A 24,838-nucleotide genomic window follows, 5' to 3' on the forward strand; every position below is an offset into this window, starting at 1 on the left:
ATTATTATAATTATAATATTATAGTATTATTATATATTATATATTATGATATATTACATTATAATATATAATATATAATAATATATTATATATATGACATACAGGATTCACAGCAGCAGGTGGGCAGGAAGAATGTCTGAGTGGGCAAAGGATCGCCCAGATCCCTGCAGATACACCCCACCTCTGTATCTGACCCCAAAAGGAAAACCCTGGGCTGGGGAAAGTAGGCAGACAGAGCTGCCTTCGATGGGGCACAGCTGAAGCCTGGCAGCAGCTGAGGATTCCAGAGAGGGCAGACAGGAGGGGAGGCACTTTATCAAAGGCCATGTTAATAGAGGTAGGGCCTACAGAATGAAGGAGGCTTTTCCTCGCATGCTGAGTGTGTCACATTCTGTCCCAGTCAGCCCTCTACCCCCTGAATGCAGAGAGGGCACCTAGGGAGAAGTGGGTCTGGGGAAGCGGGTCTGGGGAAGCCATGTCACCTGAGGAAAGACTGCAGGGGCTGGCCTAGAAGTCTTCTCCAGACCCCACAGCTCTTGTCCTGGCCACATAAGGTAGTGAGTTCCCTGTCCCGAGAAATGTGCAAGCCTCACTCACCCAGCGACACCGACCCTGGTGTCAGTACCACCCACTTCCAACACACGTGCAAGCACGCGGGCACACACAACTGAGCCTAATCTAGGCTGAGCAGAGCAGCTTCCCAGGATGCAGCAGAGAGAGGAGTATGAGGAAGACATAGACATGGCAGCCAGTCTGAAGTTTCCTGGTTAATCCTTCAACCCAGCTTGATGGCTTTGTCACCACAACCCCAGAGCCACAAGGGTGGAACCGGAGCACAGCCCCAACCCCATTCACAGGCAGGAAACTGAAGCTTAGACAAAAGGGATTTACCAAGGTCAGCTGGCCCCAGGAGGTCTGCAGACCTGCGGGTGAGCCCCGGACCCACCCACCCCTGACCCTGCCAGCCCCCAGCATGGAGTCACTATCCCTGGATATGAGAACGCACAGATCTCTGGCGGCTTCCCCAGGACTGTCTACACCCCTGGACTGGATGTTTACTACCCAGACGTGGAGTTGGAATCCATCTCTCATGGTTTCCACCCTTGTGGCACAGAATTGAGAATCAGAAAAAACACCCCTTCAGTAAGATTTAATAACCACTACCTGCTGGAAACCTGTCAAAAGAACTATATATATCCCTATATAGAGACCTGAGAGGTGGCAGGCGCCCCCTGGAGTTGGGCAATGACCCCTTGCACAACCGGCCCTGCCCCACCCCAATCAACAGCCACAAACAGAACCCAGGAGCGAGGCAAGCGTGGCCCAAGGACACAGGGTCCCCCAACCCCTTCACTGCTCTGGCTCTACTCCAGAGCTGACCCCCCACCCCCACTCAGGGCTGCCAGATCCTCCCGGGCCTGTTTCTTCATGCTGCACTCTTCCCTATTAATTCCAAGAAGCCATGGTTCTCTCAAGAGCTTCTTCACACAAGTCAGGTGACTCCCCCCAGCCCTCCTTCACCCACCTGCACACCTCACTGAAACCCACTCATCAGCCAAGAAACAGAGGCCCCCAGCCCAGACCCAGTCAGATAAAGAACCCAGGGCTCTGCCCACCTGTGGGATCCTTTTGCAGGATGCGCCCACACGAGTCTTGCCCCTTCACCCCGAAGTGCAACTCACTGCCACTGCACAGGTGCATAAACCGAGGCTTGGAGAGGAAGAGGAACTCCTCTTGAGCGCAGCAAGCATATGGCAGAGCTGAGAATGGGACTCAGGCCTCCAGACACTCATGGGAGTGCCCTGACCTGAGCTTCCCCACCTATGATGTCCACCAGCTCAGAGAGGGTGAGTGGCGCCTCTGGGTCACACAGCACTGGGGCACAGCCAACTGCTCTCACTTCTGGGCTCACCCGACTCCCAGTCTGGTCGTCCAGCAGCACACCAAAACCAAGCTAAGATTCCCTGCTGTGACCCAGCTCCTCCTTCCCTCCCCCAGTGGCCTGGGGGCGGGGCAGGGAGGAGGGGAGGCTTTAAAGGCACAGGAACTGCTGCAGGTGGGATATGGGCTGGCTCCTGGTCCCATCCCTGGGGCTGTGTGATCTGGGACAGCTGCAGGCTGCAGGTATCTCTGAGCCTGGTGGGGTCTCAAACCCTGAATGAGAGACCTGAACTCTGAAAGCCTCGGTGGGGCTGAATGAGGCTGGGTTTCAGCAGGAGGCAGATTAGACCAAAGGTTCCCTGGGAGATGGGGCCACGGAGCTGGGGTGCAGCCAGATGCCCACGCCAGGAGGAGCTGGAGATGTAAGCATCTGAGGCCCCACAAGGTCTGAGGAGCCTAGATCACCTCTACAACCCCAGGGCAGGGGATGCCTCTCCTAACAGGCCCTCTCCCCAACTTTCAGGGCTATAGGCAGGGCTCTAGGAGCTGTTACTCCAAGGACCCTGGTCACCTGGACTGAAGGGAGTCACATGATCCAGGAGGGTCCTTCCTCAACCCCCAATTTCAGGGGTCTGAGCAGACAGGCTGACAGAGGACCCCAGGCAACGGAAGCAGGGGAATGAGGCCCATCTGTCCATCATGCCCTCACCTGCTCTGCGCTATTCAGCGAGATAAGATGGTGTGGGTGCCCCCACAGGGCTAGCAGGCCCAAGCCTCTAAGCCCTCAGATTGAGGTCCACACATGGTCTGCAGCCTGCCAGAATTGTCACTCTTGGCAAGGCTCATGCTTACATTCCTTCTTTCATTCTTTCATTCATTCTCCCATCAAATCCTGGCCCCTTCAGATTCTTCTCTCAAGGAGCCCTGACCTGGCTGGGCATGAGATAGTATGGTCACCCCAGGGGGAAGAGCCCTAGGGAAGGGGCAGACGCCAGAATAGGGGCCTTGGGAATCCAGCCCGAGCTGGGATTGGATTTGGGTAGGACCTACCAGGCAGAAGGAACCACCTGAGCCTGAAGGCCAGGAAATGGAGCCTTTTCCAGGAAGTGAGGGCTGCAGGGGACCTCTTGACCACCCTAGGCCCTTCCTGAGCCCCGAGGTGTCAAGGCTGGAAAAGGAGCTGGCCGAGCTAAGACCTTCAAGGCCAGGCCAGTCTGGACGTTGAGAGCCCTGGGAGGCTGGTGAATGTGTCACCGGGCCCAGTAACCCATTAACCCTGGCTCACTCATTAAGACCCTGGTGGGTGTCCATTAGCTCCTTGGCCAGTTACAGGAGCTGGGCAGAGGGCAGGGGTCATGGGAAGAAGGGAGTACTGATTGGGGCGCTAGGTGGAGGCTGGCTGAGCTGGCTCTCTTGTGTCCTTGTTCCTTGAGGAGCGTTCCAGGGCCAAGCTGGCCTCCAGCCAGGGGCAGCTGCCAACACAGCCTGGGGCGGGTGCCGCCCCACCATCCCAGTGACTTTCATCTCCTTATCACTCCTGTGTACTGGCACCAGCAGCCCACAGTGCCTCGGGGGCCTTGGCCAGACAGGAGGCTCAAGGGGCCAATCCAGTGCCTGGCTCAGCATCCAGCCACACTGCCCCTCTGAGAAATGGGCCCACTGTGGCCTCCAAAGCCCTGTCTGTTTCTGTGGGCTGGGATCTGCCCCACCTCTGTATCTAGGAAAACAAGGCCTGGTGGGGCAAGAAGGGAGCTCCTGGCATAGGAACCTGCAGCCTGAGAGGGGAAGGGACCTGCCCAAAGCCACTCGGCATGACAGTGACCCATGACATCAGGAAGGCTGTGCAAACCACTTCCTGCAACTGGTGTCTCATTGCAGCCCCACCCCACTGACAGGTCCAGGAAGCTGACCACACTGAGTACCAGGAATCACCCGGAAAGCCTCGTGCCCTAGTGGGCCATGGTGAGGGCCATGGCGGGGTGGGGTCGGGGGGCGCATGGGGGCGTGACATCCCGAACTGCAGTCATGAGGCTCACAATGAGTGAGCAATGCGGATGGGTCCGGATGCAAGCCGTGCCTGGCCCATACTCCAGAACCGCTGGAACAACATCTCAGGGACTCCTGGGAGCCAGAAACCCAATATTATCCAGGACATTTTGTGTCCCCTGGTGTCCTGCACCAAGGAGACACTTGGTAAACCGGCTAAATGAAACTGACTTCAAATCCAAGCATCATAGCATTTGAGTCAATATTAGGATCACAGAATCTCAAGTGTTTGGTCTCTGATCTTCTAGCATCCCAGAAAGGTTGGCTTACATACCTTCCCCAATGGGGGGCTCACTACCTCCAAAGATAGTGGGACTGTGGTTGGCTGGCAAGTTCTTCCCAACATTAAGCCCCAATTTGCCTCTTTGTAACATCTGCTGCAGGTGGGCCTGGCCTCAGATCCTGCCCACTGTCTAAGGTCACAGAGCAGAGAAGCAGGGGCCACCCCATATCCTGTACCTGGCCACAGATTCTCTGAGCCACAAAGACCACACTGAAGGAATGGGAGGAAGACTTCAGCTCAATGAAAGGGCTGGTGCCACTCAGCTGTGATGGAGGGAGGTCAGCACAGGCCAACTGTGGGCATGGGCAGAGTGCCTGTGCCCCCAGAGCCTGGCCAACACCCCCAGTGCCATTTGCAGCACTTGTTATTCCAGCACCCACCTTTGATGTGAGGACACAGTCTGCAGCATTGCCAAGTGCGTAGGCCCTTCAGAATTGTCAGCTTGTGAATGCCTGGGAGCACCCAGCAGCAGGGCTGGCCTGGCACTTGATGGACCAAGTCCAACTCCCAAACTCAGAGGGATAATGGCAGCGGCATGGGCCCTAGAGTCCCTGGGTTCAAATTCAACCCCAGCCACAGATAGTGTGGGTATCACAGCAGCCTTTCCCTTCCTGGCCTCAGTCTCCTACCTGAAGAGCAGGGATAACTAGAACAGTTGCTGGTTGGATTCCCTGAGATGACCATGCACAGACTGTAGGAAGCACCTGCTATGTTCGAGTCCTCACAGGGTCTAGCTAGGCTCTGACACTGGGCCTGTAGTAGCTTCTCCCCTTTCCTGATGAGCAGCTCAGAGCAGGGGCCCAAAGGGCCCCCCTCCTGGCCGCCCTGTCCTCCCTGCCCAAGGCACCCTCCACAGGTAGTATTTATCACATCACCTGGTAATTATCTGCAGTGTCTGAAAGCTCCAAGGAGTGGCTGGGGGTGGAGGAAGACTGTCCATGCCCCAGTCCCGACACCATGCCACAGCTTGATCTCCAGGAAAGCCAACCCGCTCCTGTCTCAGGCCTCCCTGGTGACACGCCCAAGCCCACCTGTTCACCCACAGCCCCCTGTGACTTCGCTGATGCCAAAACTGTGCAGCACTTTCCACACACGCCATGCTCTCACCTGGACTTTTGGGGACCTCCCCCTGCCTCATAGCAGCACCTTCCCAACCTCCCTCGCTTCTTGGATGCTGGGCTCAGGAATGCTCTCACTGATGAGTCTGCGCCCTGCTGGCTAATGTTTCAGACGTGCCAGGCAGACGTGCCCAAGCCTGACCTAAGCAACTGCCACCAGAGCAGCCAGAGTCTAGCCCGGGGCGGCCACCCCTGCATCCTCACTGGTCATGTCCAGCTGCTCCCACCTCTACACCTCACTCCCAGCCTCACCTGACCTCCAGTCCCCACAGGCCAACCCTCTCACCTGGAGACTCCCAATCACAGGTCCCAGCCCCTCTGCTGTTTCCCTACTGCAGCTCAGGCGCTTGGCATGCAAATCTGAGCACACTCCTTCCCAACTGGGAAGAAAACACTCCAGAGGCCCCCGTTGTCCTACCTTGCTGGTGCCTGTCCTTTCCTCTTTTTTTTTTGGAGGGGGTTGCCTGGATATGAACTGTCCTTTCCTCTTGCTCCTTCCAGGTCTTTGGGACTTTGCACTAGCTCCATTGTCATGGCCTGAGGCACTCCTCAGACACCAATCACAATGCCACCTCCTCCTGAAGCCCTCCGGCACTGCACCTCACTCTGCAGGCTGGCTGCAACTGATGCCTCCTCCACAGTATCCACAGTGCCCAACAATCTTCACTGAATGGATGGATGCCAGCTGTCAGGTGGCTAGCTGTTTTTACTAAAATGCATCTTCTAGGACTTTACACTGAATCTACCTAGCCACCTGACAGCTGGCATCTCTAATCTTGTAATCCCAGCACCATGGGAGGACAAGGTGGGTGGATCACTTGAGACTAGGAGTTCAAGACCAGCCTGGGCAACATAGTGAGGCCCTGTCTTTAATTTTTTAATTAATTTTTTTTAAAAAGGCCCAAGAGGACAGGGTTTGGGGAGTTTCATGTGGAGTCTGACAGGAAGGGGAACAAGAACTCATCCATGGCCAGGCGCAGTGGCTCATGCCCATAATCCCAGCACTTTGGGAGGGCGAGGTGAGTGGATGGCTTGAGCCCAGGAATTCACGACCAGCCTGGGCAACATAGAGAGACCCCGTCTCTATAAAAATAAAAAAATTAGCTGGGCATGGTGGCACATGCCTGGGGTCCCAGCTACTTGGGAGGCTGAGGGGGGAGGATCACTTGAGCACGGGAGGCAGAGGCTGCAGTGAGCTGAGATAGTGCCACTGTACTCCAGCCTGGGCAACAACAACAAAAAAACCAACTCATCCGTGTGTCCAACTCCATCAGGACAGAAACTTCCGTACTTGGGAGTCTTCCAGTCCTCACCCTATGTATCTCTTCATTTGACTGTTTATTTGTAGACTTTATTTTATCTTTTTTTTTTTTTTTTTTTGAGACAGAGTCTCACCCTCGCTCTGTTGCCCATGCTGGAGTGCAGAGGTGAGATCTCGGCTCACTGCAACTTGCGCCTCTCAGGTTCAACCAATGATTCTCCTGCCTCAGCCTCCCGAGTAGCTGGGATTACAGGCTCCTGCCACCACACCCAGCTAATTTTGTACTTTTAGTAGAGACAGGGTTTCACCATGTTGGCCAGGCTGGTCTCCAACTCCTGAACTCAAGTGATCCACCTGCCTTGACCTCCCAAAGTGCTGGGATTACAGGCCTGAGCCACCGTGTCTGGCCTATTTATGGCTTTTAAAGTTTCTTTTGAGTTACTGACTTTAAGGGATGATAAAGTATGTCTGAGGAGAAAATAAAATAAAACATCCTTTGAAATAAATCGATAAACAGGTCTCCCTGAGTTGTGTGAGCTGCTCTAGCAAATTAATTGAACCCAAAGAGGGGGCCTTGGAACCCCAGCTAGAAGCTGGTTAGTCAGATGTTCCCAATGCCCAGACTTGTGACTGGTGGGATTGGGGGTGGTCTTGTGGAACCAAGCCCTCAACCTGTGGTTTCTGAGGCCATCTCCAGGTAGACAGCATCAGAATTGAGTTGAACTGGAAGACACCAGCTGGCGTCTGCTGCAGAATTGATTCTTGCTGGGTGTGTGGGAGAATCCACACATGTGGTTACAGAAGTCTTCTGTGATGATTGTTGTCTTGTGAGAACAGAGGCGAAACACAGTTGTGTGTGTGTGTGTGTGTGTGTGTTTTGAGATGGAGTCTCACTCTGTCACTCAGGCTGGAATGCGGTGGTGCTATCTCGGCTCACTGAAACCTCCGACTCCTAGGTTCAAGCGATTCTCCTGCCTCAGCCTCCTGAGTAGCTGGGACTACTGGTACATGCCACCACACCCCGCTAATTTTTGTATTTTTTTGTAATTTTTAGTAAAGATGGGGTTTTGCTATGTTGGCCAGGCTGGTCTCAAACTCCTAGCCTCAAGTGATCTGCCCACCTTAGCCTCCCAAAGTCCTGGAATTATAGGTGTGAGCCACCACGCCAGGCCAAAAAACACAGTTTGAGGTTTTTTTCCTCACATGACCTTATTTGGAAATAGAGTCTCCACATAAGTAATTAGTTAAGATGAGATGATACGGGATTAGAATGAATGAGCCCTGTCGGGCACGGTGGCTCACGCCTGTAATCCCAACACTTTGGGAGGCTGACAGGGGTGGATCACCTGAGGTCAGGAGTTCAAGACCAGCCTGACAAATACGGTGAAACGCTGTCTCTAATAAAAATACAAAAATTAGCTGGGCGTGGTGGCGGGCACTTGTAATCCCAGCTACTTGGAAGGCTGAGGCAGGAGAATCGCTTGAACCTGGAAGGTTGCAGTGAGCCAAGATCGTGCCATTGCACTCCAGCCTGGGCAAGAGAGTGAGACTCTATCTCAAAAAAAAAAAAAAAAATTAAAAATTAAAAGAAGAATGAATGAGCCCTAAATCCAGTAGCTTCAGATCTTTTTTTTTTTTTTTTTTTTTTTGAGACAGAGTCTCGCTCTGTCACCAGGCTAGAGTGAAGTCACGCAATCTCAGCTCATTGCAACTTCTGCCTCCCGGGTTCAAGCGATTCCCCCGCCTCAGCCTCCCAAGTAGCTGGGACTACAGGCACGTGTCACCACACCCGGCTAATTTATTTATTTATTTTTGTATTTTAGTAGAGACAGGGTTTCACCATGTTGGACAGGATGGCCTCAATCTCCTGACCTCATGGTCCATCCGCCTTGGCCTCCAAAAGTGCTGGGATTACAGGCGTGAGCCACCGCACCCAGGCACTAGAGTTCTTACAAGGAGGCCATGTGAGCCGGGCATGGCAGCACTCACCCATAATCCCAGCTACTTGGGAGGCTGAGGCAGGAGGACTGCTTGGACCCAGGAGTGCAAGACCAGCCTGGTCTTGTGAGACCCCACTGCATAAATAAGGAAGGCCATGTGAAGGCCACACAGACACACAGGATAGATGGTTTCAGAGACTGGACTGATGCAGCTGCAGCCAAGGAAGGCCAAGGATTGCCAGGAGCCACCAGAAGCTGAAGGGGCAAGGAAGGATCTTCCCCTGGAGTCCTCAGAGGGAGTGTGGCTCAGCCTATACTTGGATTTCAGACTTCTAGCCTCCAGAACTATTCTGTTGCTTTAAGCCACAGAAGTGGCTTTGAGTAATTTGCTATGGCAGGTCCTTACTCTGTCTATGGTTACACATCCAACAGGTGGCAGCCCAGGGGATTTGAATCCAGGCCCTGAGCATATACCTGTGATCTCACCCCACCGTGCCAAGCTCTGCTGCCTACTGCAGCCTCATGACAATTCCTGGCCCTGCAGAAGGTTGACAACTCGTCACTATAGAGCAAGCACAGGGGACCTCCTGTCTCCATAGAGTATCCATCTGCTTCCTTCCTCCTAGTGAATGCCCTCCAACCATTCTGTATCCTTTTTTGCAGTGGCTACCAGGAGGCTCAGTGCCACCCAGCTACTTGCTGAGGTAACATTAACCCTGAGCTGGCCTTTTTCCCTCCTGGGCTTGAACAATACCACTGGGTGGGTAGACAAGGGCCCAGAGGCAGTGCAAGGCCAGTTCCAGCCCTGGCTGCAGCCCTCTACCTGCCCATTGGGCCAGCCATACCTTGTGTTCCTGTCATTTGAACTAGGCCACTGCATGGGTGGCAGAGGGCTTGAGACTCCAAAGGTGTGACTGTCATCAGTTCTTATCTCCTGGCAGGTCCCACTTGGAGCCTAGTACATTCCCATCAGGGCCTGAGGTCTAGCTGTGTCCTCCCTACCTGATTCTCCAGTCCCCAACCTCCCACCTCACTGACTCCCTAGGGATGGCAGGGCTACCCGAAAGAATCCAGGGCAAGCCCTTGAGCTCCCACATCAGCCCTGGGAACTGAGAGGACAACATCGCAATCCCTCCACCCCATGGAGTCTCAACAAACACAGCTCTGCTGCTCAGGGTAACCCCAGGGAGAGGGGCCAGCAGCCTTCCGTGAAGAACACATGCGGGCTGGCGAGGTGGAATCATGCCCCCATGCCTGAGGGGATAGCTCTGCCTCTGGGGGCTGCTGTCCAAGTCAGGTTAGGCCAGAAACTGTCTCCAAAAGCCCACTCACCCTAGGCGCCCCGCAAGCAGGCAGAGAAAAGCCTATCCAAGGATCTAGGCCCAGACGCCACCCTCCCTCTTTTGCTGGAAAAATGTCCTCCAGGAACCTCTCGGCCAGGGACACAGAGGGTGGGGGATGAGAGGTGGGGGCTGGGGCAGTTCTCTGCCTTCCACAGGACTCTAAGCTCTGGGCACTCCCCCATACCGCTGCCTAGGTTGCCCCTTTCATGACTCTAGGCTCAGCCCTCCACTCCCTCCTTCCTCCCCTCCCCCTGCCCAGTATTCTCACATTTGAGGGGACAGTGCCCAGGCCTGGCTCAGCCTCTGGGAGGATATGGTCAGGATCTGGGAGCCCTCCCAGCTCTGGCTCCAGCCCTGAGGCTGCAGGGGAAGAGGAGGAGGGCTTACCGGGCTGCCTGCTCTGGGCAGGGGGTCTGAGAGGTCCCTGGGGCACCGGGGCTGCAGCTTAAAGCTCTGACCGGGTTGGTTGCCACTTCAGTTCAGCAACAGCGCCTTGGCCCTGGGGGAGGGCAGGCAAGGCCGTCATGCAGGTTTGCCAGGGAGGAAACCTGTGGTGCCAAGGTGGCCCCAGGACAATACTGGCTGCACTGGAGCGAGAGGAGAGGCTGTTGGGTCCAGCTGGCAGGTGCCAGGGGAGAAGGCGGTGCAAGCACTGCTCCAGCAGGGGTTTGGGGTCCGTGGATGGTCAAGGGGCTAAGACATCCTGCTGTCCTCTGCCTTGTCTCGGGGCCCAGCCCCACAGGATGACAGAGCCTAGCACCCTGCCCTCTCCCCACTGCCATCTTTGGGCAGGCAATGCTTAACCCAAAGGAAGGAACCTTGAATCTTCATAGGGTAATTAGCACACACACACACACACACACACACACACACACACACACACACACGGGAGCTTGGCTGTCGTCCCTCACTATATGCCCTCGGACAGTGCTCAGCCCTTCCTGCACAACAGGTACCCGTCCTCACAGGCTAGACACGTGCTCCTTGCTTGGAGAAGTGGGGACTGCAGATCAGTGCCTCAAACGTCCCCCACGCAGGAGATGTGAGGGTCCCAGAGCCGGGATTGGGGCTGCAGGGGCCCAGCAGGCCTCCAGCAGAGACCTGGGCTTCTGCTGAGGGAGCCTTGGGAAGTGGGATACTCCTTGAGCTGGGTGGGTCCGTACCTCACCCTGGTCCTCAGAGGAGCCAGGGTCCCCATCTCACTCTGCCTGCCGCCACCCCCACACCTTGTCAGGGAGGCAGACTGAAGCCAGCGGCAGATACAGCCTGCCTGCTGCCAGCTTGCCCAGAGCTGGGCTTAACGGTTAACCTGACTCTTCATCCGGTTTATTTCCCAGGCTAGGGTCAGAGGTGGGGGCCTGACCCAAACCAAGAAGCAGGAGGCAGTAAATATTTGCCAGTGCAGGAGTGTCCATGTAGCGTGAGCAGGTCCTACACCACAACTGCCAGCTGCAGAGATTTTTTCTTTTTTTGAGACAGAGTTTTGCTCTGTCACCCAGGGTAGAGTGCGGTGGCGCCATGTCCGCTCACTGCAAGCTCCGCCTCCCGGGTTCACGCCATTCTCCTGCCTCAGCCTCTCCGAGTAGCTGGGACTACAGGCGCCCGCCACCACGCCCGGCTAATTTTTTTGTATTTTTAGTAGAGACGGGGTTTCACCGTGGTCTCGATCTCCTGACCTCGTGATCCGCCCGCCTCGGCCTCCCAAAGTGCTGGGATTACAAGCGTGAGCCACCGCGCCCGGCCAATTTTTTGTATTTTCAGTAAAAATGTGGTTTCACCATGTTAGCCAGGCTGGTCTCGAACTCCTGACCTCAGATTCCGCCTGCCTCGGCCCCCCAAAGTGCTCGGATTACAGGCGTGAGCCACCGTGCCCGGCCTAATTTTTGTATTTTAGTAGAGACGGAGATTCACCATGCAGGGCAGATTTCTAAAAGCAATGGGGGCAACACCTAATACTGGCACACGCAGCAGAACCCCCACCCCGCCTAGAATGCTTTTGCACCGTCAAAGCGACTATTCCCCAGTCAGCACTGGGGCCAGAGAGTAAAGAGGTGCCAAAAGCCACCTCGTCTCGGCCGAGCTCCGCGTCTTCCCTGGCGGCTTCAGGCCCTCGGGTTCTAGCGCTAAGACTGACGCAGGCAGGGCCTCCTCCAGTGAGATCAGGCCAAACCGAGGAATCCACTGGCCTCGCTCCGGCGCGGGGTGGGGCGGGCGCTCAGCCTTCGGACCCGGACGGGGCGGGGCCGCGGTGGTTGGGGGCGGGGCGACTAGGGGTGGTCCCAGGAGCGGGGCGCAGGCAGCCCGGCCTCCTGTGGGTTCGGCGACCGTCGCGCCGCGGCCATGGGGGCGCGGCTGGGCCGGCGGGCCGGGCCCGCGCCCTACGAGCGCCGGGTGCGGTGGCTCCGCGAGATCCAGTCCACGCTCCGCGAGCGGCGGCTGGAGCGCGCCCGGCAGCTGCTGCGCCTCCTGCGCCAGGCGAGAGAAGGAGCCGTCCGCCCGGGGGCTGGCGGCCAGGGAGGGTCTGGGGGTCTGGGAGGCGCGGGGCTATGGGTTGTGGGCCTGTATCGGCCGGGAGGCGAGGCGGAGCTGGTGTCTGGCGCGCGCGGGCGGGTTCCGAGGGCGCGACAGGCTGCAGCGCGCGGGGTCTTGCGTGGGCGAGAGGGCGACCGCCTGGAGTGAGGGCTGGGTGAGGTCGGCGGACCGTGTGTGGAGGAGGGGGCCGCTGAGTGTGTCCAGGTCTCTGGGGTTTGAGAGGGGTTGTGTGTGTTGAGGGTGGCCCGGTAGCCTGGAGCTAAGAGCCCAAATTCAGGCCCTGGCAAGATGGGAGGGGCCCGGGAGGAGTGGCAAGTGAGGTCAAATCATCTTGTATTGAGAGACAATGGAAGAGGGTAGCTTCCTCCTCCTCCAGGATCGGGGAGGCAGTGGACCCTGGAGAGAGGACCCAGGGCTGGTCTATGGATGCAGCCTCACCCCAAGTCACCATGGCAGCCCACAGAGAGCCACCACATGCATCACCAGTTCTCCAACAGGCAGCTCATGCCTTTAGAGTACACACCCCCATCATCTGTGCATCACAACACTCGGTCCAGTGGTGGCTCTGCTCCTACACACACCAGGTACACTAAACCCAGATCCCAACCCCTGGGTTGTCCCAGGATGCTGGTATCCCCAATCACCTGGGCATGCCACTTCCCTCACCACCCCGTCCCCACCCCCTACAGCAGCTACCACCACTACCTGCCCCATCCTGTGAGCAGGAAGTCAGCCATGCAGGTGTTTGGCCTGCAGAAGGTAGGTTAGAAATGGGGAAACTGAGGCATGGAGCGAAGTGGTCATCCCAGGGCCCACAGAGAAAATGTGGGGCAAGCCAGGGCCAGAGCCCTTCTTCCTCTCTTCCCTTCTCCACCTCCTCCAACTCTGGGTTCAGCAGGCTGGAAAAATGGAGCTGTACCCTTAAGAGGAGCTGTCTAGACCCATGGAAGGCTGGCTGGCAGGTTGCGGTCTGGGGCCCTGTGTGGGTCTGCCAGGCTCATCAGCCAGCCTTCCTCCTGGATCTTCCCTAGCTGGCATCTGTGGCAAACAGCAGAGCAGCACTGAATCAGCCAGACAACCAGAGGCACAGATCTCAGTCTGGGATGCTGTCTGGAGCCCAAGACACCAGTTGGGCATTTTAGCTGGGAAACTGGAGGGAAAGAAGGATCCTCAGAAACCACCTCTTCCTGTCTCAGAGGTTGGGATTTGAGGTCCAGCCAGGGGCCTATCCTGCTCCATAACCTGCAGGGACCCTGCAGCTGTGACCCACGGACTCCCCTGCCTGGCCCAACTTCCTGTGCTTGGGACCCACGTACAGAGCACATCACTTATGGATTGGAGAAGGCCCACATGGGGTCTAGAGGCCACTCCTGGCTGTGGCTGCCCCATCAGCTCTCAATATGTCCTCTAAAGAGACCCTCTGGGCCAGATGCAGTGGCTCACACCTATAATCCCAGCACTTTGGGAGGCCGAGGCAGGCAGATCACTTGAAGTCGGGAGTTGGAGACCAGCCTGACCAACATGGAGAAACCCCTTGCCTACTAAAAATACAAAATTAGCTGGGCGTGGTGGCGCATGCCTGCAATCCCAGCTACTCAGGAGGCTGGGGCAGGAGAATTGCTTGAACCCGGGAGGCAGACGTTGTGGTGAGCCGACATCGCACCATTGCACCCCAGCCCGGGCAACAAGAGCAAAACTCCGTCTCAAAAAAAAGAGACCCTCTGAAAGAGTGTTCAGCCCCACAGCAGTCCTGTGGGAGTAGACAGGAGGAGAAAGTGGAGGAGTGAGGCAGGAAGGCGAGGGCAGGTCTGTGCAGGCGGTGGGGTGAGGGATGGGTAGGAGAGGAGGCTGGAGGCCTGAATCTTGGCAGGAGTGGTGGGGAGAGAGAAGGGATGACTAGGTGAGCTGGGGGAGAGGGAAGGACGGAAGAGTGCTGGGGGGTTCCAGAGCTTCTGGCCCCAGTGCCTGGGAAGATGGGCATGGAGGTGCCCTATACTGAGCTGGGGCATAGGTGGTGAGGTCAGCTTCAGGGTAGCATGCCTTTGAGACATCTGAGAGAGAGGTCTGCCCCCAAGGGAAGGATCCAGACCTGTCTGCAAACAGATGCTGGCCGCAGCTCAGGAAAACCAAGGGATAGGTGGGAAGGCAAAGGGTCTGAAGGGAACACTGGGGGACAGAGGAATTTGAGGGGTCATAAGAACAGCAAACCCCCCACCATAAGAGGAAAGACCCCAAAGAATCCCACTGACAAGCCCTAACCCCAGAGAAGGCAGTGTCACAGCACAACACTTTACCTCGAGGGAACTGGTCTAAGGGTTCTGGGATTCACTTACCACTTCCCTGAGTGCTCCCATGTCCCTCCCCTCTACTTATCCAAAGGGTCTACCAAGGCCGAGTGGCTCACACCTGTAATCCCAGCACTTCGGGAGGATCGCTTGAGCCCAGGAGTTTGAGACCAGCCTGGGCAAAATAGACCCCATCTCTACAAAACATTTTTTTTTTAATTAGCTGAGCATAGTGGTGCCTGTCTATAGCCCCAGCTCCTCAGGAGGCTGAAGTGGGAGGATTCCTTGAGGAGGCAGATGTTACACTGAACCGAGATCACGCCACTGCACTCTAGCCTGGGTGACAGAGCGAGACCCTGTCTCAAAAAATAAATAAGCAAAAAAAGAAAGGGGCCACCCGCCACCGGACAGTTGGCCCATGGCCGCCTGTGGGGAGAATCTAGCCAGCCTTAGGGAGGAGATGGAGAGACAGGAACGGGCATAAGCAGCATCTGGCTGGCTGGGGTGGGGCCTGGAGATGGGAGACCCAACGGGCTCACTCAGCTCTCTCTTCACCACTCACAGGACCTGGGCCTTGAGAGGACCCTCCTTCCTGACATCCTCTACAGAGATGTGGCCTTCCTCAACCTGGTCGACCCCATCTCCCATGACCTGCTTGTGAACCTGGCCCGGGACCTGCAATGCCCCAAGAAGGTGAGGCTGGCAGGCACGGGCCCTGGGCTGGGCACTGTGGTGGACAGGGGCCAGCAGAGCCCAGGGCTGGGGACTGGGAGGCTAGGTCCTTCTGTGGCTTGCTGCGTGGCCTTAGGCAAGTCACTGTCCCTGTCTGAGACCTGCTGCCAGCATCAGTATATTAGGCTGGCCACCAGCTAGAGCAAGCATGAGCTGTGCTTTGCAGGACCCTCAGAGTCCTGGGCAGACCCATTTTCTGTGTGGCAGCACTGTGCACCAGGCCTGGGGACCCAGGCCAGGGAGACTCTAGCTGGGCAGAAGTCATACGGAGACCCTGCGGGTCACAGACTGTTCTGAGAAATCCACCAACGGAAACAAACTCCCAGCCTCTGAGTTCCTGGGCCAGAAGAGAGCTGCTCTCGGCTACAGCCCCCGTCTGTCCACAGGTCTCCATCCTGTACAGACACCCTTAGGGACCGGTGCTCACTGCTTTCCCCCACAACAGCTGGGGTCATAAGCAAGGCCCTCCTCATTGCTGGGGTGGAGTTTGCCACCTGCAGCCTCCACCCCACAGCTGCCCAGAACCCCACTCTGATGGCATCTGCAGATGTCCTGCCATGAGCATCGACACAGCCCCAGGATGTGTGGCTGTGACCGGCCACCGGACCCAGACTCCTAGTCACAGTGAGTCCCCCACCAAAACAAGGGTATCCGCTCTGGGCCCTGCCAGCTCTGAATGCCCAGGTCTGTGCACAGTCGGCCCCTAGGACTCTGCGCCTAGCCCACAGCCATCACAGGAACGGCCAGGGCTTGCAGCTGCTGTGTGTGCTGCCTGCTCCTGGGGCTGTTCACAGAGGGACTGGATAAAGGATGCAGTGGAGCATGCTCAGTGCCAGCTTTGTGGGCCGTGCACCCTGGATTCCACCCTGAGCTGGGCCTCTGCAGGAGCCCAGTTAGGACTAAGAGAGAGCCAGGTGGTGGTGCTGTAAAACATTACATCCCCCAGCCCTGTCAGCCCAGACCCAGACCCCGCAGGTGCAGTCTCGCTTGGAGAGTGAGAGGAAGAACAACATGCTGACCTGGCTTGTTCCTACTCCCTGGAATTGGCGTCAGTGGAGCAGGGCTCCCTCGAGGGGCCTGGTCTGGCCTCCTTCCCCTGTGGCAAGTCCCCGAAGGGTGCTGAGGGTGGGCAGGCAGCCGGCTGATAGCCCGAGATGCTGGCCCTGGGCCTGAGGACAGGGAACAAGGGCCCATTGTCTGTGCTTCCTCCCGCCGGGCACTGTGGGACTGGACCAGCCTGTCCAGCTCCCAGAGGGCAGCCTCCCCTGGCTCTGTGCCAGGCCACAGCCGGGTTGGGGGGTGGGAGGCCCTGGTGGGCAACTCGGTGATGCATGGTGCACGGCTGTGCTCACACACACACTTGGCTGCCCGGGCCTCTCTCCCCAAAGCCCTGAGGTGGGCAGGAGGGGCTCAGATTCACCATAGTGACACTGCCGTCCCACAGGACTATGAGCTCTGGAAGTCCTCGGACAAGATCTGCCGACAGCTCATCTACCACCTCACCCCTCACTCAAAGCAGCAGCAAGGGTCCAGCCTGCGCCAGAGGAAGACCCAGAGCTGTTAAGTGTAGCCCAGCCAGTGACCCTCCCCACTGCTGCTCCAAGGTCCCTTCTCAGGTTGACACCTGTACTCTCATCAAGAGGCTGGTGCTGAAATCCCACGTGGTGAGGCCCTCACCTGGTCCGCATGAAGGCCCTACCCTGGAAGTCAGCCTGGCCCATGGTAGCAGATGCTCCCCAACCCAAGCTGCACCCTCTGAGTGACCCGTTTGCCATTTCCCACAGGACGGTCCTGCCTCCTGCCATTCACATGTCCCTCAATCCCTGGCCTATTACACGGCCTGGACACCCCACCCCTCCACCCAACAGCCAAGGTGACCTCAGCAGGCATCTTAAGCTGAGACTTCCCAACAGGTTGCAGGGGAGGCAGATTCTGGATCGTGATTCTCATTTTAGAGGGAAGGAAACTGAGGTTCGGAGAAGTGGCTTGCCTAAGGCCACACTCTACCCTGATTTTCTTGTACCCTATTGGGAATTCTTTGCCACTGCCAGGCTGCCTAAAGCTGAGGCTTCCGCGGCTGCCCAGTAGCTCCCTCTGCCATGGGTCCCTCTCAGACACTCCATCCTGGAGTGACTGCATCCATGGAGCCTCACACATAGGCGCAGTCCAGAGCTGGCCACAGGCACCCAGGCCCAGGGGCCTGAACTGCTGCCGGGCGCTTACCCTAGCAGGCCTCCCCTGTCTGCCCTCCACCCCGTCCCACCTTGGGCCTAACAGGCCACGCTGAGCTTGGACCCCACAAGGTTGTTCCCTGCCATGGCTGGTGGGGGTCCTGAGGGTGTGCTTACTGCTGTCAGTCCCCCAAAACGCCTGTCTGCCTAGTGAGCTCTGTTTAGATAACCGGGGAGAGACCTAGAGGGTTGGTGGGGGGGGGGGGGGTCCTTCTCAGTCTCTGAACTTCCCTTCTAACGAGAAAACACAGGGAGCCCTCCCCCAGGGCATGTCCCCAGCCTGCACACCCAGGACCTCCCCTCTCACTACCCTGGGCCTGTCCCTCTCTATCCCCGGTGTCCTGTACAGCCTAATAGCTGTCCCTTTGTAGGAGAATTGCTCCCTACCCTAAAAAAATCGAACTCAGAAGGGGCACAGGGAAAAAAACATGTGGGCTCAAGAGTCAGAGCATCTCAGTTTGGGGACCTGGTTCCCCGCTTAGTGGTGTGTGGCCATGGAAGAGTTACTTCACCTATCTGAAAAATAAGTGAGATGTCAATAAAACAGGTGTGGGATGCTGGGCACACAGTGAGATTTCAAATAATAGTTCATGAAGATAGAGCCTTACTGTGTGTGTATTTAATCCTCAAAACAACTACATCCCATTTTCACCAAAGGGGAAACTGAGGCTCTGAGCATTGCCCATGGCCACCCACTTAGAAAGTGACAGTTTGGGCCAGGCGTGGTGGCTTACACCTGTAATCCCACCACTTTGGGAGGCTGAGGCGGTCAGGTCACCTGAGGTCAGGAGTTCGAGACCAGCCTGACAAACATGAAGAAACCCCGTCTCTACTAAAAATACAAAATCAGCCAGGTGTGGTGGCACATGTCTATAATCCCAGCTACTTGGGAAGCTGAAGCAGGAGAATCGCTTGAATCCAGGAGGCAGAGGTTGCGGCGAGCTGAGATTGTGCCACTGCACTCCAGCCTGGGCAACAAGAGCGAATCTTTGTCTCAAAAAAACACGAGAGACAGTTTGAATCTGGCTTTGCCGGACTGTAGGCCTGGGCTGTTCCCAACAGGTCACTGTCTGTGGTCAGTGGGGGGACTGCCTGGTTGCCTAGTCCATCCCCACCTGCCACCCTCCTGTAGCCTCAAGAGCAGCCTCCAGAAGACTCTGCTGGCAGGGGAGACTGTGGACCTCTCAGGCATCCCGCTGTTGACACGGGACATGCAACACATCACACGCTGCCTGAGCAGCCATGGTGCTGTGCTGGTGGTGCTGGACATGAGCTTCACAGGCCTGAGTGATGAGCTGCTGCACCTGCTGCTGCCCAGCCTGTGGGCGCTGCCCCGCCTCACCCAGCTCCTGCTCAACGGCAACCGACTGACACGGGCCACTGCCCGCAAGCTCACTGATGCCATCAAGGACACCACCAAGTTCCCTGCATTGGCCTGGGTGGACCTGGGCAACAACGTGGATGTGGCTTCCCTGCCCCAGCCCCTGCTGGTCAGCCTGCGCCGGTGGCTGAGCCAGCGCACCTCACTCCCCACCATCTACGAGGGCCTGGACCTTGAGCCTGAGGGCGGTGCAGTCGGGGCCACCACCCCTGCCTCCACCTGGGACTCCACAGCTGCTGGGCTGGGACCTGAGCCCCGGGCCTGCTGCGCCAGGTGACCCACCACCCACCTGGCTCATTGCTACTGACTTGTGATGCTCTCAAGCACATGATAGTGGGCGATGAAGGTTGAGGAGGACTCACAGGCCCCCAGAGAGCCAGTGCAAATGCTCAGCCTGAGATTAAGGGGACAGAAGGAGAATGGACTCATAGGTGGCCAGGTGGCCAGCCCTGGCTAGAGGCTCAGCCTTCCCTCATTGGGAGGGGCCCCAGCACCCACAGTGTGGACCCCGCAGTAAAAAGTGACACCTGCCTCTGCTTTTCTGCATCACCGACCTCAGGGTCACTGAGCAACAGCCCTGCTGCTGGGGTGGGGAGAAAGGGTGGCTGTGTCTATCCAAAAGGGAGGGACAAAGGTCACACTGACTTTCCCCCAGGTGCTCTTTGGGCAAGCCCCCCATGGAGTCTAAGATGTGGGGATCCTGGGTCCATCCCTGTGGGCTGGGGAGTTAGAGGAGGCCTCCAGGGAGCAGGCCCTCACATGTGGGCAGGGCTTGGGCTCCTTGAGAAGGGGAGCTGCGAAGGAGCGGGTTGGGAGCCCCAGGAGGAGCAAAGCTCTACGCGGAGCCCCACAGCAAGCTCACGTCTGAGCCCAGGCTGCCAGCCTCGCCACCAGGGCCCTCTGGGCAGGGGACAAGGCTGCACAGACCAGAGGCAGGGGCCACAGCCGACTAAGTGAGAGGACTTGGTGCCTGCCTCCCACAGGGTACAGTGCTGCTTGCCACCCCTAGTACCCAGCCCCAGGCCTCCTGTATTTGGCGAGGGGCAGCTCTGTGGGGTTAGGAGACACAGCAAGCCAGAGACAAAAGTGCTTGTGTGTTCCCTCCAGGCCCTGGCGGTCCCCGTTTGGGAGAGCAGCCGGGGGCGGAGGTGCGCATCGTCAGCAGCAGGGGGCCTTGGGGGCAGAGTAGTCCTAGGGCTGCCCCTGGCGGGGGAACTGTCACCCTTCCTCCCCAAGCACCATCAGGGTGGGCTCCCAACCAGAAGCCTAATGCCACAGTCACCCTCAGCCCTGTGTGAGGAGTTACAGTTCAGCCCAACCAGAAGACAGGCAGGGCAGGCGGGAAAGGAATTTATAGATGTCCGGGGGGATACTGAGGCCCAGAGTGGGGAAGTCATGTGCTGAGCCAGGAGGTAAGGTCTGGGGGCAGTGGGCCTCTGCTAGATGAGGAGAGACTCAGCAGCAGAGGGGGGCTCCAAGGCTAAGAAGGAGGCAGGGGTCCTCCTGGACTACACACCCCAGCCACCAGCTCTGACTTTCTCTCACAGCCATGGCCCACAGGGGACTGTAAGCAGCGCATCCATCCCCTGTGTTGCATGGATTCCAGCACATTCCGTCTGGCTGGATGCATAACAGCTTCTCAGGGCAGAAGGAGATGGCCAAGGAGGGTGAGGACAGGATGGTGCTGGGTCCCAGGACTGGGATGGAGGCAGTGAGGAAAAGGATTTTCCTTAGACCCCACTGATCTCACTGCTTTAGGCGGACTTCTTACCCAAAGGCTTTGGAGAGATTGGAGATCTCACAGTTCAGCCCCGATCTGCTCCTGACTTGCCCTGGGACCTGGCCAGGCCTTTCCCTTTTCAGGATCTCTGCTCCCTCCCCTGTTAAATAAGACTTTCAGTTCTCAGCACTCCATCCTGGGGTCCAGCTCCCTCCCAGCTCTCCTTGTTGTAGGGACTGGCCCTGCCCAGCAGCTCAGAAGCCATAGAAGTGTTTCCCTATGCCCCTACTCTGGAACAGGGTGTTCAGGCTCCCCAGAGTGAGGCAAAATGGGGTAGATGGTAGGAGGGGCCAGCGGAGAGAAGGATTATGAGAAAATGAAAGCTTAAACCAACATGCACTTATTCTGTGAGCAATCTATTATTTAAATCAAAACTGTATGAGAGCCGGCCCTGGGCCAGGCAAGCTGATAAACCTGTCACATAAGCAGGCCTCTGAGCTCCCCCTGAAACTCCTGTTGGAGAAATGCTAAGCTCTCCAGTCCTTTGTGCCCTGCTGACTCCCTGCCCACCACTGGCCCTAAGCCAGCCCTCAAACCCTCCACCATCACTGAGAGATTCCTACCAGGATGGCGCGTGAGGACCTGAGCTGGTGTTCCAGGCAAGCTCTGGGAGAATCCAGGCGGCAGCAGATAGTTTCGGTCTCTCTGCCTCTTGGACAGAAGCACACGATGCAGTAGCGCAGCCAGAGCTGAAACAGATCAAGTGGGGAAGGTTGGCCTCACTGCCATGCAGGTGTTAACAACTTTCATGGAGCCTTCACGACCACCAGAAAGGCCGTCGAGGGCAGGGCCACCAAGCTCCAGGAAGTGGCAGCTTGTGGCTCATGCAGCCTGGTGAGGCAGACAGCACTGGCCAGGACAGCTCCAGCCCAAGCTCTAAACGGGGGAGGAAGCAGGTGGGCCGTACTCAGGCCGGTCCTCACTCACGCCTAGTCTAGGAGGCAGACAGGACTGGCCTTGGTCCCAGCGTGTCACTTGCTGGAGATGTGGTCCTCTCAGAGCCTGTTCCCTCATCTTGGGAATGAGGTACACCAAGACTTCCATTGTCCCACTGGAGTGAGGATGACGTAGTTTTGGAAAGTGTCTACCGCATTGAGGGGAGGAGGGCAAGCACTCTTCAATGTCAGCAGGGCCTCCACCCAGGGCTCTCTGGGTGGCAATGGCAAGAACCCAAACCTTTGGGACTAGGCCAGAGATGAAGCCATTTTTTTTTTATTCAACAAGCACTTCCATAGCCTCCCTTGTGCCAGGTACTGTTCTGATGGCCTTATACTCCTTTAATTCTCTTCTCATTTGAAGGAGGTAGGTGCTCTGTTTTCCAGGTGAGTCGACTGAGGCAGAAAGAGGTTAAGAAAGGGGACTTGTTGGCCAGGCGGCATGGCTCATGCCTGTAATCCCAACACTTTGGGAGGCCGAGGTGGGTGGAGGTCAGGAGTTCAAGACTAGGCTAGCCAACATGGCAAAACCCAATCTCTACTAAAAAAAAAAAAAAAAATTAGTCAGGGTGTTGGTGGGTGCCTGTAATCCTAGCTGCTTGGGAGGCTGAGGCAGGAGAATTGCTTGAACCTGGTGGGTGGAGGTTGCAGTGAGCCGAGATTGCGCCATTGCACTCCAGGCTGGGTGACGGAGTGAGACTGTCTCAAAAAAAGAAAAAATAAAGAAAGGGGATTACTTGTCCAAGTTCAAAGAGCCAGGAACTGGAGGAGCCAGAGTGTAAGCCCGGGTGGCCTGGTGCCAGTCTGTGATGTTAACGCCTGCATGCTGCTCCCTCTCCTACCGCCATCCCAGGGACTGTCACTGGGGCTGCTTGGCCCCAGGATTCACCTAAATGAGCAAGCCCCTTCCAAAGAGGCCATTTGAAGCAAGAGAACCATCATGGTCCTCCTGTGGGGAAGACTTCAAGCTTCATTGTCCCTGGAGCAAAGCCAGTCAGGACCTCCCTGGACCTCAGTTTCCTGATCTGCAGCTACATGGTGGAAGCAGCCATGATGACCTGGGCTTTGCCCTCCCGCAAGATTGTAAGAGACTAGCGAAGAGTGGGTTTGGAAGTACTTCCCAGGCTGAGCAAAACCCAGGCGGCCCAGGCTCAGGGGTGCAGCATCCACACCCAGCTCTTGGAATCTTCCTTCAGCTCCCTGGGCCTGAGGCTCCTCATGCCTTAGCCTGCCTTGCAGGGATGCTGAGAACATCAAAAGGAAATACGTAGAAAAGATACTGTACTCCACAGGCCCAATGTGACCAAGACTCGGGAACTTCTTTTCTGTCCTAAAAGGGAAGATATTTGAGCCCAAATAAGGTGCTTTAGGACATGAGCCCGCAGGAGAGGTCAGCCTCTGCTGACGGTCTTCATCTCGAGAATCCAGAGTCTTGGACAACTGATCCTAGCTGCTGCTATCAACCCAGCATGGAGGTTTTTCTCTGGGACCTGGAAGGAAAGGAAAATGCACTTGTTCCACTTAGAGCTAGTTGCCAATCACCTATGAAAACTAGTATTTTCTTTTCCAACTATGCACAAGGTTGTTTTTTTTTTTTTTTTTGAGACAGAGTCTCACTCTCACCCAGGCTGGAGTGCAGTGGCATGATCTTGGCTCACTGCAACCTCTGCCCCACCAGGTTCAAGGGATTCTCCTGCCTCAGGCTCCCAAGTAGCTGGGACTACAGGAGCCTGCCACCATGCCTGGCTAATTTTTGTATTTTTAGTAGAGACAGGGTTTCACCATATTAGCCAGGCTGGTCTTGAACTCCTGACCTTGTGATCTGCCGCCTTGCCTTCCCAAAGTGCTGGGATTACAGGCATGAGCCATTGCGCTCGGCTTGTTTTTTAAAAATATTTCTTTAAAATAACCCTTCATTGAGGTATAATTGAAACACAAAAAGTAGACATTCCGAGCATTACACAAGATTAAAATGTGCAATATGATACATTTTGCACATGTATACATCTATGAAGCCACTATCACAATCAAGATAGTAAATGTACCTGTCACCCCAAAAGTTTTGTCATGCCCCTTGGTAATCCCTCCCTCCTGCCTCTCATTGCCCACTGCCATCCAAAAGCAACCATTGATTTGCTTTCTGTTTTTTACAGTTTGCATTTGCTAGATTTTGGGATATATGGAATCATATATCCTTTTTTTTTTTTTTTTTGAGGTGAAGTCTCACTTTGTCACCCATACTGGAGTGCAGTCTCAGCTCACTGCAACCTCCCCCTCCCAGATTCAAGCAGTTCTGCCTCAGCCTCCTGGGTATCTGGGACTACAGGAGCAGGCCACCAGGCCCAGCTAATTTTTGTATTTTTAGTAGAGACAGGGTTTCACCATGTTGGCCAGGTTGGTCTTGAACTCCTGACCTCAAGTGATCTGCCTGCCTCAGCCTCCCAAAGTGCTGGGATTACAGGTGTGAGCCACCACACCCAGCCGCATGTGCTCCCTTCTATATGGCTTTTCACTTAGCACAATTATTTAGAGACTCACTCACGTGGACCAGTTGTTCCTTTTTATTGCCGAGTATTGCACTGGATGGTGTGCCACAATTTATCCATTCATCTGTTGATGGATGTTTGAGTTGTTTCCAGTTTTTGGCTATTACAAATAAAGCTGCTATGAAAATTCATGTATAAGTTTTTGCATGGACATATATTTCCTTTTCTCTTGGGTAGATACCTAGGAGTGGAATGCAGGGATCATAAGGTAGATGTATTTTTAATGTCTTAAGAAACTATCAAACTGTTTTCCAAAGTGGTGGTGCAGTTTTACATCCCCATCAGCAGTGTTTGGCAGTTCTTGTTGCTTTACATACTCAACAGCACATAGCATGGTGAGTTTTTTAAACATTAGCCATTCTTCTAGGTGTGTAGCAGTATCTCTCTGGCTTTAACTTGGGCATTTCCCTAATGACTAATGATGCTGAACATCTTTTAATGTGCATGTTTGCCATCTGTATCTTCTCAAGTCTGTTCAAATTTTTTCCCCATGTCTTATTATTGAGCTTTGCAAATTCTTTATTTTTTGAGACAGAGTTTCGCT

The 24,838-nt window shown here is 56.0% G+C and overlaps 2 protein-coding genes across 4 annotated transcripts in view; one reads left to right on the forward strand and one right to left on the reverse strand.

The window, feature by feature from the left end:
* Positions 1-22,285, reverse strand: part of GGT1 (gamma-glutamyltransferase 1) — a 45,498-nt gene extending 23,213 nt beyond the window's left edge. Inside the window, exon 1 of the mRNA XM_030815937.1 lies at positions 21,377-22,285. The gene's annotated coding sequence lies outside the window, so the exon portion shown is untranslated. The remainder of the gene's footprint in view (positions 1-21,376) is intronic.
* Positions 12,142-19,565, forward strand: LRRC75B (leucine rich repeat containing 75B). Of its 3 annotated transcripts, XM_030815932.1 has the most exons (5): positions 12,483-12,988; positions 15,254-15,382; positions 15,808-16,522; positions 16,866-16,981; positions 18,785-19,565. In XM_030815932.1, the coding sequence occupies exons 3-5, from the start codon at positions 16,433-16,435 to the stop codon at positions 19,308-19,310; spliced, it is 732 nt and encodes a 243-aa protein (XP_030671792.1). In that variant the 5' UTR covers positions 12,483-12,988; positions 15,254-15,382; positions 15,808-16,432; the 3' UTR covers positions 19,311-19,565. The 3 variants fall into 3 exon arrangements, with proteins under 3 accessions (XP_030671791.1, XP_030671792.1, XP_030671790.1); XM_030815931.1 differs by lacking the exons at positions 12,483-12,988; positions 15,808-16,522 and adding an exon at positions 12,142-12,347; XM_030815930.1 differs by lacking the exon at positions 15,808-16,522.
* Positions 22,286-24,838: the final 2,553 nt, after the last annotated feature.

Source organism: Nomascus leucogenys, chromosome 7b (genome assembly GCF_006542625.1).
Source record: "Nomascus leucogenys isolate Asia chromosome 7b, Asia_NLE_v1, whole genome shotgun sequence".
Taxonomy (NCBI): domain Eukaryota; kingdom Metazoa; phylum Chordata; class Mammalia; order Primates; family Hylobatidae; genus Nomascus; species Nomascus leucogenys.